The 14,493-nt window shown below is 41.8% G+C and overlaps 1 protein-coding gene across 4 annotated transcripts in view; it reads left to right on the forward strand.

Annotated features, from left to right (window-relative positions):
• The window catches only part of RPGR (retinitis pigmentosa GTPase regulator), an 85,562-nt gene that overhangs the window by 36,512 nt on the left and 34,557 nt on the right, over positions 1-14,493 (forward strand). For all 4 annotated transcript variants that reach the window (XM_073901923.1, XM_025857629.2, XM_025857627.2 and 1 more), the window contains 3 exons: positions 9,002-9,115; positions 10,535-10,592; positions 11,864-11,955. In XM_073901923.1, coding sequence (XP_073758024.1) covers positions 9,002-9,115; positions 10,535-10,592; positions 11,864-11,955 — 264 coding nt within the window. The remainder of the gene's footprint in view (positions 1-9,001; positions 9,116-10,534; positions 10,593-11,863; positions 11,956-14,493) is intronic.

The raw sequence follows: 14,493 nt of genomic DNA on the forward strand, positions 1-14,493 counted from the left end.
AGGAGGAGGGAGAGGGAGAAGCAGAGAAAGGAGAGGAGGAAGCAGAGGAGGAAGGAGAAGGGGAAGGGAATGAAGGAGAAAGTGAAGGAGAGGAAGAAGGAGAGGGGGAAGAAGAAGAAGGAGAAGCGGGGGAACCAGAGGGGGAGGAAGAAGAGGGGGAGGGAGAAGAGGAAGGAGAGGGAGAAGAGGAGGTAGGGGAGGAAGAGGAAGAAGGGGAGGAGGGGGAAGGAGAGGGGGAGGAGGAGGAGGAGGAGAAAGAAGGGGAGGAGGACCAGGAAGGAGAGGGGGAGGGGGAAGAAGCAGAGGGGAGGGCGAGGGAGGGGGAAGAGGAGGACGCCGAGGAAGAAGGGGGGAAATCCGAGGAGGCAGGAGATGAAGAGAGTGAAAAGCAGGGAAGACCAGGTGAAGGAAAAGAGTCCAACAAAGCAGGCAAAATCAGAGGGTCTGTGAAATGTGACAAAGATAAGGCGTACCCTCCGAAGTTTATTACCAACACAGAGGGAAAGGGGAAAGAGCATGAGGTACAGAGGTCCAAAACGCCAGTGCGGTCAAAACAACCTATAGAAAATGGGCCACCAGGTTCCAAAAGATTCTGGAATAATGTATTACCACATTATCTAGAATTGAAGTAACAAACTTTAAATTTGAAAGTTTGTTAAACTTTTTAAATTTTTAAAAATTTAAATTTTAAATTGAACAAACTTTACATTTAAAACTGTTGGCCAGCCAACAGTTTGAGCACCTTAACACGTAATAGGCACTTAATATGTTTTATTAAACTGTTTTTTTGTCATGGTTACTTTATGTGTGGTTCACAGTGGAGACTGATAAAGACAACACAAAGCACTGGCAAATTTGGCTCCTCTTAAACTAATGTTTTGGTATATTTTCCCCCCAAGTTATAAATCTGTCACTAGAAAATATCAAAAGGTCATAGCAGATAATTAACATTATATATTCCTCATTAAAGACAGAGTTAGGAAATAGTATACTATAAGAATGTTGCATTTGTATATACACACTGGTCCCTTTAAAGATGGCACGGATCCTTCAGGGCTATAAAAACATCTCATTTCTTATGAATTTCTTTTGGTCTCTGATTTCAGTTGGCCCTACTACATAGAATAATTTTATAAGGTGGATGGTATTGTAAAGCTAAAATGAAGAATTGGCATTTTAAAAAAAATAGTGCTTTTTTTTTTTTTACCTTTCATGTGTCCTTTTTGCAACAATCTACCAAGGGTCAGCTGGATTCAGAGCTTAGATCTTAACGTGATGTCTTTTAGTTACTATCCGGACAAATGGCAGTATATCTCATGAAATGGAGGTGAACCTAAACATATATTCGGGAAGTATGTAAAACTTGTACGTATTTATTAGCCAGGCAGAGCTCCTCACTGGGGTTCAGTTTCCTCATGTGTAAAATGGAGCGGATTAGATGATAGAACTATAGTCCCTCCTAACTCTCAGATTCTTTTGTTCTAACAGGCTCATTTATTCCCATTGTGTTTGTCATTTGCATAAAAGTTTTTTAAGTTAGAAGAAAAATCGCACTTTAGAATTGAGTTTTCTATAAATTATGTATTGTTCTTTACTCTTAAAAACTTAGGAAGAGCTTTAATGTACCTTGTCTTTGTCATTCTGTATTTCTAAACTATAACTTCTGAGCTTTAACTGTATTATCAGAATCGTCATTCCCAGTGTCTGTTATGTACCCTCAGTGTGTTCTTCATTGACTATTCTGTAACTCTGTTTGTTGCTTGTCAGACTGTTTCAAGTAAAATAAAATGTAAATGTATACCATCAGTAATTGTTTGTGGAAAGAGAAACTGACACTAGATACTGAATTTTCGAGAGGCTAGATTTTGATTAGCGTAAATTCAATCTTCCCGTAAAATTTTCAGTATTTTCCATACAGCTAGATCATTTGACTGTTCTTTATTCATAGCGCCCTTTTCAACTGGTTTCCCGCCCCAGTCCCTTCCATATCTTGGGCATGAGGGATTTCTTCTTTTAGCAAGGAGAATCGGGATGGGAAACTTCCTGTGAATTTTGTGTAGTTGAATCCTTCGCACATTTGATTCTCTGTGAGAAAGAATATGGGGGGAGAGACTAGAGTACAAAGAGAAGAGACTCCTAGGAGCAACTGTAGGTTTTGTTTTAGCTTCAGGGGTCTCTGGTAGCTTCCGCTAACTAACCAAACATGCTAAGTTGGCATTGCAGGGTTCTACCAAATTCAGCCACATTCAGTGACGGTCAGTGAAATGGAATTGGTACTTTGATCAAGTGTTTGCGCTGTGTGGTTAAAGCCAGGGCCCAACATGTTTATTTAAAACGTTGGCTTAAAGTGATTCACTGAGATGAACAGTAGAATGGAGTTCATAAAGGAAAAGCCTTCAGGGAGAAAAGAAACCCTTAACCCTCAAGTTGTTAATGTCAAAGATGAGACCTCACCAGCCAGCAACACTGAAATGGTGTTCTGAGCATGTGCCCATCTCAGTATTTGAGCTGGCCTTAGAGAGCCACTTTTAAACAGCATTTCCTGCCCATTTCTTCACATTTCCCTGGCCAACCAAAGTGTCGTATGCTCTTTTTGAAGCAGTAGCTCGGGCAGGCATAGTGTTCTGGTCAAGAGCACAGGCCTCGTCATTTTGAGATGTGAGTTAGTACTTGGTAAAACAGATCGGAATAACTGGTTCCTTCTTTATTGTCCCCATCTGCTGGTGGATCAAGCTTTTATTGTAGTTTCTCACTGGTTATTACTGAGGCCAGCGTGAGGGGGGTGTGTGTAGAATCCGTTGAGTTACAGTTTCAAATGAGGACTCTGGCAGAAAAATATTTTCAGGTAAGCTACAAAGGAGTATCACAGAAACATCTGCTGCTGCCGAACCAGCAGCTCTTGAGGTGAGTGCAATGGAATGTTCTCTGTAATGGCATTCTAGAGGTCAACTTGCTATGCACGTATACCTTCAAGATAAAATGCTACCACAGAGGAAGGTGCTGTGCTTCCTTCTTCCCTCATTCTTCCCAATGTCCCTGACCTGTAACTTAATATCTGGTACATACTATTCCCTCAACAAATAAGTATGTACATACATAGCAATCACCCAAAAGGGAATGGAAGCTTTCCCAAATCAGGGAGAGCTCAAGAAACGAGGGCCGCTTACAGGCAGCCTCCTGTGGCCCTTTTACCCGTCAGGGACATTAGGTGGGTACAGATGTCTTGAAAGGACACCAGGTAAAAGGAGTTCCCATGGCCCTGCCTTTAACTATGACTTAACAATGCCCTTTAGTTACCTGATATATCCCCCCACCCCCACTCCCGTGTTCTTTTTAGCCAGGGCTACCCGAAGATAAAAATATGATCTGAAAACAAATCTTTTGCTTTCCTTCATGAAGTCCCTTAATTAAGAAGACAGTGGTTTTGTGCCTTGAGTATGCCGAGAGTAAGATACAGTTCCGGATCTCAGGGGACTCTTGGCTGTTTCTATAGGCTGACCAGAAACTTTACGCAGACAATAGAGCGTCTCAGGAGTGGCGCTTCAGCGGCCACTTCTGCACTTCTGCAGAGAGGGGCTAGGAAAGGGCTTCCAAGGAGCAACGGGGAAATGTCAGCTGAGTCGTGAGAAGTAAAAGCTAGCCATGCAAGCGGCAGGGGCAAGGTTTTCCCAGTTGATGGGAGCCCTGAGAGTATTTCAGTGTGACCACAACTTAGAGTGTCTTTTGGTTCTGGGTAGAGAGGCAAAGGACCTTAATGTGTTTTTGAAAGATGTTAAACAGCAAGAGTAAGGTGATCACACTTGGGTTTTTCTAACGGTCTGGCAGCAATAGGGAGGGTGGGTTGGAGAGGAACAAGACCAGAACCAGGGGTGCCAGTTAGGAGGCAGCTCGAGGAGAGCAGGCAGAAACAGAAGAGGGGACTAGACACTGTGGACAGAGAGTTGGGGACATGTGTTATCAAGAGAGCTTTAGGGATAGAATTGGAGGGCTTAGTAAAGAGATGCAACCTGGAGGGAGAGACAAGGCAAAGCTTTTCTTGTTTCTGTGTGAAGAGCCAGGTGGAAAGGGCGCCATTGGCCAAGGCTGAGAACAGGAGTAGGGGCAGGTTTAGGAGCCTGCTTGGGCTTGTTGACCCAGATGTTCAGCAGACAGATACACGTGTGGGCCTGGAACTCAGGGGAGATTGCTGGGTATCGCCAGCTTTTAGGGGTCATTAAAACCATGGAGTTGAGTGAGAGGCAGCACTCATGGTACGAGAAGAAGAGAACTGAAGACAGAGTTTGAGGAAACCTCAGTAGCTAATGGGGAGGTTGAGAAAGGGAAGTCCGAGAAGGAGGCGGTGTAGGGACACTTTCTAGGAAAGAGAGGTACCACCCAAGCCAAGGAAGGCATGGTGGAGGGCTGCAGAGAGGTCTGGGAGAGGCCCAGCAGAAGGCTGGCCAGAGCCCACATTGCCAGTAAAGAGGGAGCTCCAGGAAGGCCGCCTTAGAGTCAGGGACTCTGATGCCCTGGGGGAAAACACCTTAGAATTGCACTTGCTACTACTATATACAAGGGTACATAAGCACAGGACGTTGTCGAAGTGAGCTGATCAGCAGAAAGGAAGAGACTACAGAGCTGTCAGTTTTGGCGGTGGCGGGGGGGGGAGGGGGAGGGGGAGGGGGAGGGGGAGGGGGGATCAGCCCTGAGGGCACCTGTTCTGGTCTTCACGTATTTGAGCAGAGCCAGGAAAGAGCCTGGGCACTGGCCCCCATTAGGCCTGGATTCACACCCCAGCCCTTCACAGATTAGCTGTGTGGACACGTGGAAAAACTTTTCTTTTTTTTAAAACCTTTCTGAGTCTTTCTTTCTTTTTTTAAAGGGAGGGGTCTTTGGATAGTTAAATTAACACATGAAACATGTTAGAGGTACTCAGCAAATGGTAACCCGTGTCCCTCTAATTAACCCCTCTGACCACATCAAGTCAGGTACAGAACTCCCCTCAGGAATCTCCAGGTCACTGACAGATGTGCATTGAGTCTAGTCATGTGAACCTGACTTCTGTTTAAGCACAACATAGCTGCCCCCTCCCCAAAATTGGCTTATGGAAGTAGATCTGTGGGAGTGAAGTGAGTAACAATAATGATAACCCCCTTAAATACGGGGTAGAATGAAAGTCTGCACACCATACGTGGGTCCAGTACTGTCCCTCAACGTTTGAAGCGTGGTGAAAGGCTGATGGTACGGGACAACAGATTGCCCTGTGTCCTAATGTTTTTATCAAAATAGGTTAAAAAATAACTCAAACATAAAGAGTAAAACTGCCTACCAGCAAGAAGTTTGTATCCTCAGCATTGTAGCCACTTTTGCAGGCCTGCTTACAAGCGTCAAACTGGAATGGATTTTGTGGCAAAAATACCAGATTAGGAATGAACTAAGGGATTGGTACATAGAAAGGAGGAGGAGTTTAGAGATTGTAAAGTAGTGACATTAGACCGCAATAATTTGGAGGTCAAACTGGGAGCCCTTCGGTGCAACCCGGCTTGCAGACTCACTTTGCTTGGTATACACAGTGATTCTGGTTAACGCTTGAATCCATTGCCAACACTGAAATACCGGGAAGCTTTATACTGTAACAGTGTTTTCTGGGCTTGACTTGGACCTGAGGCAGCACTGGCCCACAGTCCAGCCAAGGCGCCCCTCCACTTCCCTGTCGTCCTAGGCTGCTCCTGACACGTCCTGCCTTCTTCCCTTGCTTGTTCTAGCTTCTGGGCTCCTGGCAGACAGTAAAGGGAGCTGCGCGAGAGGGTAGAACAAATACGTGAACACTTTCAATCAACTATTTTCTAGTGATAAGATCTGGGACTTTATGGCAAAAAGGTGCCCAAGCATCTTGTTTTTTTGATGGCCCTCAATGTATACTAGGGAGTCTTAAAATCACTTATATACAGATGCTCATTGTTTGCTTGTGTTATTTTCTCTGTAAATAATCTTTTTAATTTTGATACGAACCCTCTGAGGTAGGTATTGCTGGTGTCATTTTCCCATTCTACAGAGAAACTGTAAAGTAATATTATTAGACCCCTTGCTCAGGCCGTGGCTGATGGTACAGAGCTTGGATAGCAGCACCTAGGTCTTTGTACTGAATGCCCTCCCCGCTCTCTCTTCCTGCCTCAGTGAGTTCCAGTGTAGTAAAAACATGAACTTCCATGTTAACCCTTCTTGTCCTAAAAGCCTTGAGATTGAGATTTTAAATATATACACTTCCCCACGTGGTATTATTTAGATATGAAGTTTTATGCTCTATTAACCTATTTGGGAAACATTGTCTATCCTATATGACATTGAGGCATCTCATAAATTGAGAAATGTAGCACAAAATTTTATACTTCATAGTCCCTTTAAAAAACTTGTTTAAAACTCTTTATTGATGTATAATACATCTAGAAAAGAGCGTATCTCATGCGTGTATAGCTCAGTGCATTTTCCAAAAGGTGAACCCGCCCACATAGTCAACACCCAGATCAAGGTAGAGCGCTCCCCAGAGGCTTCCCTTCAAACCCCCTTCCAGGCATTTCCCATCCCCCCAGGATGACCACTATGCCAATTGCTGAGAGCAACTTCTAGTTTCTCCAGTATGCAATGTAGTATTCTTAAGCAAACTGAAACCTCGTGAGGAACATTTTGGTTTCTTGATATTTCCCATAAGAAATGTGGCCCTGGGCCAGACCCAAGACTGCAGCTCCCGGTGCTGTGCCTGACCAGCAAGACAACTGTCCCTTTGTGAGAGCCAGGCCCCCCCTTCCCTTCGCTCCTGAGGTCCCAACACAAGACGTGTTTCCGTTGATCATTCTAGACTACTTAACGTCTTATGTGGTTCTGGTGACAAGAATGTACTTAAACTTTGCCCTTTCTCTTTGTAAAATGACAGTATTCTGCCAATCTCTCCTAAATGTTTGAGTTTGAAGGTAAGTACTGTGATTTAAAGTAGTTGTCCAGATGTGAATAGATTAATTCTAAATGTGCTTAAGTGCAAAGTTCTACAATTGATGTGATTTCTAGTGAAAATGTTTTCTAAGAGCTTTCTCAAAAAAATGATACCGTTCCAGCAGTTATTCATTGTTACAGATTTTCATAAAGTTATGAGTAAATTTATAGTTCATTATAAGAAGAAATGAGTGTTTTGCTTATTTCTAAAATAAGATAAAATGTCATGTTCCTTTTTATAATAGCATGATATTGTCTTATGGTTACATTAATATCTTAGTTAACTAGCACAATGGAAGTTGACCCAGGTGCTAAACTAGCAGAATTCTCCAAGAGAAGAGGACTTTGCTACAACACAGCTCACTGACCCCTCCCTATGGGAGACAGATGGACAGAGTCTGAAATTCTGTCTCAGGAACACTGTCCTTTCCAATTGGCCTTCGTTTATATATATATTCATGACTACATCTTTCAGCCATAAATCTTAAATCTAGTTTATCTTGCTTCCCATTCCCCTCCAAAGTAGTCTCTGATCATTTTACCTTCTCCTATGTGCTTCTTGCTAGGCATAATATACAATATAAGTCACTTAGAGGGGAAATTATGCAGAAAAAAAGAAAGCTTTAGAAATTATTGGTAAATGGTAGCTACCTCATAGTTAACCCTACCCAACCTAAACGTGCAGAAGATCCTTTAATATAGCTGTCTACCCTGGTACCCTGTTTTCCTCTCTGTGTTCCCCTCCTGCATGCACTGCCTCATGACCTTTGCTTAACCTAAGTCAGGCCCTCCCAGCGTAACTGGGTAACTGCCGAAACTCTTAAATCTCCAGGCTTCACTTCTGGATTGCTTGTCCTTAGTGAAAATGCTATCAGGCCACACCCTTAGTGCTATTGGCCTGAGGATGCCACTTAACGTCTGTTACTAAGTAACAGTAAGTCTCCCTAGCCTGAACTCTCACATTTGGTATTTTTTGCCAGAAGAAAGGTGAGTTAATTATGAGAGGTAATATTTTCAGACCACCCACTAAAGATTCGTTTGGGTGTCCAGCTCATCCTTAGCCAAACAGCAACTAGGAAGGTGACCACGAGAAGCTAGTTACTGTGTTGAAGGGATATAAAGGGTGTATATCGTCTGAGGCAAATATGGCGAGGTGAACTTTGTAAAAATGTTCTTCAAGGGAGTAAAAGGCATTAATTGCTTACTGCCTCACCTATTTTCGGGGCCATTAGAGAAGTGCATAAATGAAAAGCATAGGAAAAAAAGTCCAATAAGGAGCCTGATCTCTTAATGACAAAAAATAAGCAGTATTCCACCCAAAATATGAAACTGCGAAAAAAATCTCAGTATAGAATAAAGATTATAACTAATATTTTCCGCCTATATTTAGTATTACATGATTTACTCTATCAAATCCATAGACAGGCTGTCTTGTAATTTGGATTAGTTGGACAGGAGCCAGATAGACTACATTCTGCCTCTGGTTTTCCCTCTGCTTTAAATAACCGAGAGCAAACCATTTAAACTGCCTATGTCCCTTTATCTTCTTCCTGGAATGTAAGTAATTATACTTAACTCTCTCTCGTGAATATCAGTGAATTGTACTTCTGAAGTGATTTTAAATCCCTATGTTTTGGAAAATGAACATAATATATAGATATGATTATGTTATAATGCTACAGTAGAGCGCTTTTTAACTTCTCTAAAGTTTAAAAGCATTCTTTTGAGACAGCTCAGAAAGCATATTTAATTTTTTTTTCCATTTTAACCTTGTAGTAGACGCTAATAGAATTTTGGGAATCCTAGTCATTGAAAATGTTGAAATAGATCAATGTGCGGAAAAGCCTTGGTAATATGATAACTTGATATGCACGATAGGTTATGCAGCATTTTATTTCTTTGCCTTCAGTATTTGATTTCGTATTCTATGTATTCTTTGAGATGATATAAATTATTTATGACTGCAATATCAAATCGCTGTTTTTTAAAAAAAAAAAAAATCTTACCTCTTCCCTGATTATCAATTTTGCCACAGGATCATGAATTTTCAGATGAAGAACTAGAGGACATGGATGAGGAAATTGATGAATATCCGGAAGGCAAGAAGAACATGCCAGCAGATGAAGCCAGCGACAATTCAGCTGAAAAGGTATATTGATTGACACCACTGAAAAGGTATGATGATATGTGCTTAAATCCTGAGATCCTGCCTAAGAGCGAGTTCCATGGTCTCTGCGCAGGGCCGACTCCAGCTTCCTTTGGGAGCAGAAATACTTCTCTGAGTAACTTGGTTCATGTGCCTTAGGAGAAGCTTTGGCCGATTTATAAATCAGGCACACTTTGTTTCTAACACCCTTTCCACACTTCTTGGTAGCAGTTTGTTCCCTGCTTGAGTGGAAATGAACTGATCTGGGCCAGTACAATATACTGTTGAGAAATTAACCGAGCAGTTCAGCACTGGGTCCTTGAAATGATGAAATTACAAAGTCAGGAGCCCTATACTGGTGGCAGAAATGAGGTGTGGGTGTGTGCACACGTACATGTGTGTATTTACGTGTATGTGGACAAGTGAAAGCTGTTCACAGCGGTCTTTGAGGCTGTGATCAGTTCTGTGCAGATGTGGTGTAGAAGAAAGGAATTATAGGAAGAAAAGGGGGAGCTATCACTGAGGAAGAGGAAGTCATCCTAAAAGTGGAGCTAGGAATGCCAGAAACATCTCTTCTATTTGGCAGTTTTGTCCAAGAGGGACACTGCTAGGAGACAGTTGATAGGTTTGAAATCATTCATTTGCTAATGTTGCTTTGGGTTAACTTCACAGGTACAGAATTCAGAAAACCAAACTGAAAGTGACACTATGTCGATTTGTTTTCATTTTCAGTTTTTGTACCTCTAACCATACCTTCTTGTTGATGAATCACTTGCATCTTTGGTCTGCGCAAGGCTTCTCTTTATTTAAATTGATTCCCTTTGTGTTCTCCTTTTCCATAACACAGACAACCACTGAAACACGCTTGTCCTTTTATTTGAATGTGTACTTGTAAACCTGTGTTGTTTTATGTGCATGTATTTTTAATTTACAAAATGGGGCTGTGCTATCGAGGTCATTTTCTTAATTCCTTTCTCAAGACTCCTTCCTCTCACTGAGGAAAAAAAAAAAAAAACGTCTAGCCGTGACTGTTTTCTTTCAGAGGGAGGGAAAGATTGATAAGGAATATTTATGAGTTCCAGTTTGGGTAGTCCCTGAAATTCTTTAACATAGAATTCCTGAAACTCCAGTTTGATGGTGTGAAATGTCGAGCCAATTCATTTGCTGGCTAACGTTCCTGAATCTTCTTGGAGTCGAATTCTTGAATCATAGCAACATTTTGGAATCAAAAAGCTTGACGCTAGAAGGGACATTAGCAGTCACTCAGCATCTGAGGCAAAAACCCAGCAAAGTGAAGCATTAGTCACGTGTCTATGTTGTTAGCTAGAGGCTGACTCGAGAACCCTTGCCTAAAACCTAGATGATGTTTTCCAGCCCGTCACAATTATGTTTTTTATTACATTGTTTCTTTATCATTTATAGGACGAGAAAACCAACCAAGAGGAACGGGCTATTTGTGAATACAATGAAAATCCAAAAGGTGTGAACACATTTGACTTCAAAAGGCCGGCTACTTTAACACACACACATGCATGCGTGCGTACATGTGCACCCTGTGCTGGAGTTGAGGCACCAAAGCCTACACACGTGTATTCTCTTTCCTACTTTTTACTGTCACATGAGCCTCATGACAGGCGCCGAAATATGTGGCATAGGAGTACTTGTTCTCGTTAATCACCACCACAGCTTCTTCATATAAAACATTCGCCTCTCTCCCAGCTACTCATATATCAGTGTTAAGTGGCTCAGGACAGCCGTTTCACTACCCTTTTTTTTCTTTTCAACCAGTAGTATTAAGTTGGGCTTTTGTCCCACATCTCAGTTTATGTCTCTGGTGGGCACTGCCAGACCCCATTGCTAAAGACCAGGCTGGCCTGGAGCTACGGCTGGCCATCCCATTATTTCCCCCAGGGCTCAGACATGGGTCTTTCATCTTATTGTGGACGTTTAAGACAGGTCCTTTCCCAGGCCCGACTGTTGGTGTCGGAGAACAGGTGCCACAGTATAGAGGGGACTACGATTACCGTTGAGAGCCACATCTTCTACAGCCAGATCATCTGGGTTTTGCTGTACAACCCTTATATCCTGTTTCCACGCCATCACGTCAAAGTGTGCTTTTTGCTGTGTTCTCATTAAAAATAACCATTCATAGTAGTGGATATCTGATCTGAGCTCAGGCAGGGGGAGGAGGCCTTCTCTTCATTCTTTTTTCCTTCTAACTTCAACAGAGTAGTAAGTTTTGCTAAAATAGTATCTGTAAGTATTCTTAGCAACGAATTAAAAGTAAGATTTAAGTAGTTGATAATATAAAAGTCTAAGAATGCATATACTTCATGAATATACTTTAAAGATTATTATTCAGTTATATAACTTGTGGATGCATTTGAAACCCCAAACAGTACCATGTCCATTTGAGTACAAAGAATTTCATTATAACTAGGTTAATTTAAAAAGGTAATTTATATTTTACAGAACTTTTTCCTGACACTCCCTGTTACCTTTGTAGCTCTATTTGGGTACTTGTCATGCAAACATCTCCAACACTGGTCGGGTCATTTGGGGCTTTTTGCCTTAACTCAGTCTTCTGGGAACTATGAAGTATAGACCTTGTCTATTGCCCCAGCAGGTAGTGGCACGCTCTCTTTAGTACTACCCCAGAAGTCAGGCTTGATAGAGTTGCACTGAGGGCATCAGGACTTTTCTCTTTCTCATTACTTAGAAAAACATATTTCTCAATATATTCTATTATAGGAAACATGCATGACCATGCGAAGAGCAGTTCTTCAGAAGTCCTGGAAGATAGTGAATCAACACCAAGTAAAGACGTCAAAAAATCAAAGAAGGTAAGTGAAATTTATTTTTTCATTTTAGTGTTAAGACCAAAGTATTGAATTGCTCCTTTTACTTTTTATATGGTGATTCATATAATTTACCTCCTTAATATGAGGTTTTGTGGCCCCAAAACATGTGAAGAATTTCAAGTGATGTTTCATGTTTTAACATAGCTATTTATTTACTGGACTTTAGATGGAGTCAGGTGGCCCAGCCAGAATTTAATAGCATGTTCCTTTCATTAATCCCATTCACACTGATTCAACGTACAGGAAAAAGATAACACAAAAGAACTTTCTTGCTTAAATTAGGAGTATAATCATCATGAGAGTCTAGAAAAAAGTAAGTCAAAACCAAGAAATAGGATGAATGCAAAAATAAGGATGTTGGTGCTTAGGAAACGTGACCACGCGCTACATCAGCCTCTCCTGCCAAATACCTGTTTTGGAGTTGTTAATAGTCTGAGAGAGATGTTTCTTCTTCTTGGAAGTTACTCTTTCCACTTGCAGGAGAACTTTCTGTAACCATGAGAGCACATTTCCAGGTAGGAGCATTAGGAGGAAATGTGGAAGAAAAGATCAATGAAAGGCCTTGTTAATTCCTGTTCAGCCTTCAGGTTTCGGCTTAAAGTAGTTACTTCTACGTAGAGGCCTTTTGTGACCAGCTGCACTTAGATAAATTATGTCCCATTACTGTTCTCTCATGTAACACCCTTATCTTCATCCTTCTTTGTATTTATCGTAATTGGCAATTTCATAGTGAAGTGTACGTTCAGTTGCTTTATGACTCTCTCTCTCTCCGCTGGCCTTCAGCTCTATGGGACAAAAACTGTTTTCTGTTTTGCTTTCCAGTGGAGCCTTAGCATGTAGCGCAGTCCCTGGTACATGGGGCGTGGTAAATGCTCAGTAAATATTTTTGGTTGATAATGAACTTGAAACGTGAGGAGGTAAGAAAGAGGACAGGAAAGGTGACACCAGGAGCGGCCCTCAGAGTAGTAAACGGCCTGTCTTTTGCCACTCTGAAATTCCTTTCACAATTACTTCAGAAATTTCAAGCCAGAATTTTGGCACAGGCCCCCTGTTGTTATCTTTTACTAAAAATTACTTTGTGAGTATTCTTATCTTTATAAAAATTGCCTTATGTTTAGAGATAGCTGTGATGTGGCTCAAAGGATACTCTCAGAATTACTCTCCTCCTTAGAATTATAACATGGACCATCAGGTGTTAGGAACAGATTCTCTCTGTCTGGTAGAAAAGAACATTTCAGGTATTCTACTGCACTTCATAGTGATCCTGGGAAGACTTTGTTCCAATTGTAAGAGCTCAGGGAAAGACTCTGGAAAAGAAAGTCAAATATGAGGGAGGGAGATGAAAAGTAAAGGAGTCAGGAGACAGAAGAACCTAAGAGGATAAATGAAGTGTGAAGTAGCAGAAGAAAATATTCGAAACACGCCTCAGACCGAATGAAAATGTGTGTTCTAGAACACATGATCGAGTTTTGGGAATTTTTCAGGCTGTCCAGCCTTCAGCATGGCATTGCCCATCGGTGGGGGGGTTTGGATACACAGGGCTAGGGGAGAGGGCTGAGCCAGGGGGGCAGTGCCGTGTGGCAGGGGGAGCAGGCCAGCCAGGGGGGGCAGTGCCGTGTGGCAGGGGGAGCAGGCCAGCCGGGGGGGGCAGTGCCATGTGGCAGGGGGAGCAGGCCAGCCAGGGGGCCCGAGCAGTGGCGCCAGTGCACAGGACAAAGGTGAGGTCAGGCCAGGATACAGCGGGCTGCAGGTGCCAGGCTGGAGAATGTAGTCCTAAACTTGGATTCTGCTCAAATTCTCATTTATACCTAATGGAAAAGTAGACTTCAGTAAATGTACATGTCCTTGGTTAAAGGAAACAAAAAGTAATGAAAATCATATTTAAAAAGTCAAGCAGTAATAAATGTATTTCTACTTAAAGAATATACTGTTATTCTCCATATTTTAAAAAAGGAAATAGATGATTTAGGTGAGATTTTCTTTTAGTCAATCCCATATGACCTCTTTTAATCTAGAGTGTCTCTAACCTATTTATACCACCCAAGCCAAACAAATCAAACTGTTCTTAAAGCTCGGAAAGTAAATGATGCATTAACTTAATATCAAAAGAGACATATATTTGAGATTTTGCATTCCCACCCCCCCCCACCCCCCGGGTATTTAGACAGACACTTGCAAAGATAATCCAAAAAAAGGAAAAGAAAGAACTGTACTCTTGGCATCTACAAAACAGAACTCACCACCGAATTTTGTTTTGGTAATTTTAAATGTTTCGGATAGACAGGTTGGGACCTATGATCTTAACTGGCGGCAGAGATCTTTTGGTAGGTGATTGTTAGATCTAGAAATTACCAAATATTACTTTTCCACACTGTAGCCACAGCTGATAAATCGGATCCACAGTTAGCTACTAAGAAAAATGTGTTATTGGCTTCGTTTCCACCTAAGGTAGCTAAGGAAAAAAAGTAGTGAACTTTTTAGCTATTAAAAATCATTACATTATAGAGTTAGTTTATTCAT

This window comes from Callorhinus ursinus, unplaced genomic scaffold (genome assembly GCF_003265705.2).
Source record: "Callorhinus ursinus isolate GAN/ISIS: 27379988/994484 unplaced genomic scaffold, GSC_fseal_2.0 scaffold16, whole genome shotgun sequence".
NCBI lineage: Eukaryota > Metazoa > Chordata > Mammalia > Carnivora > Otariidae > Callorhinus > Callorhinus ursinus.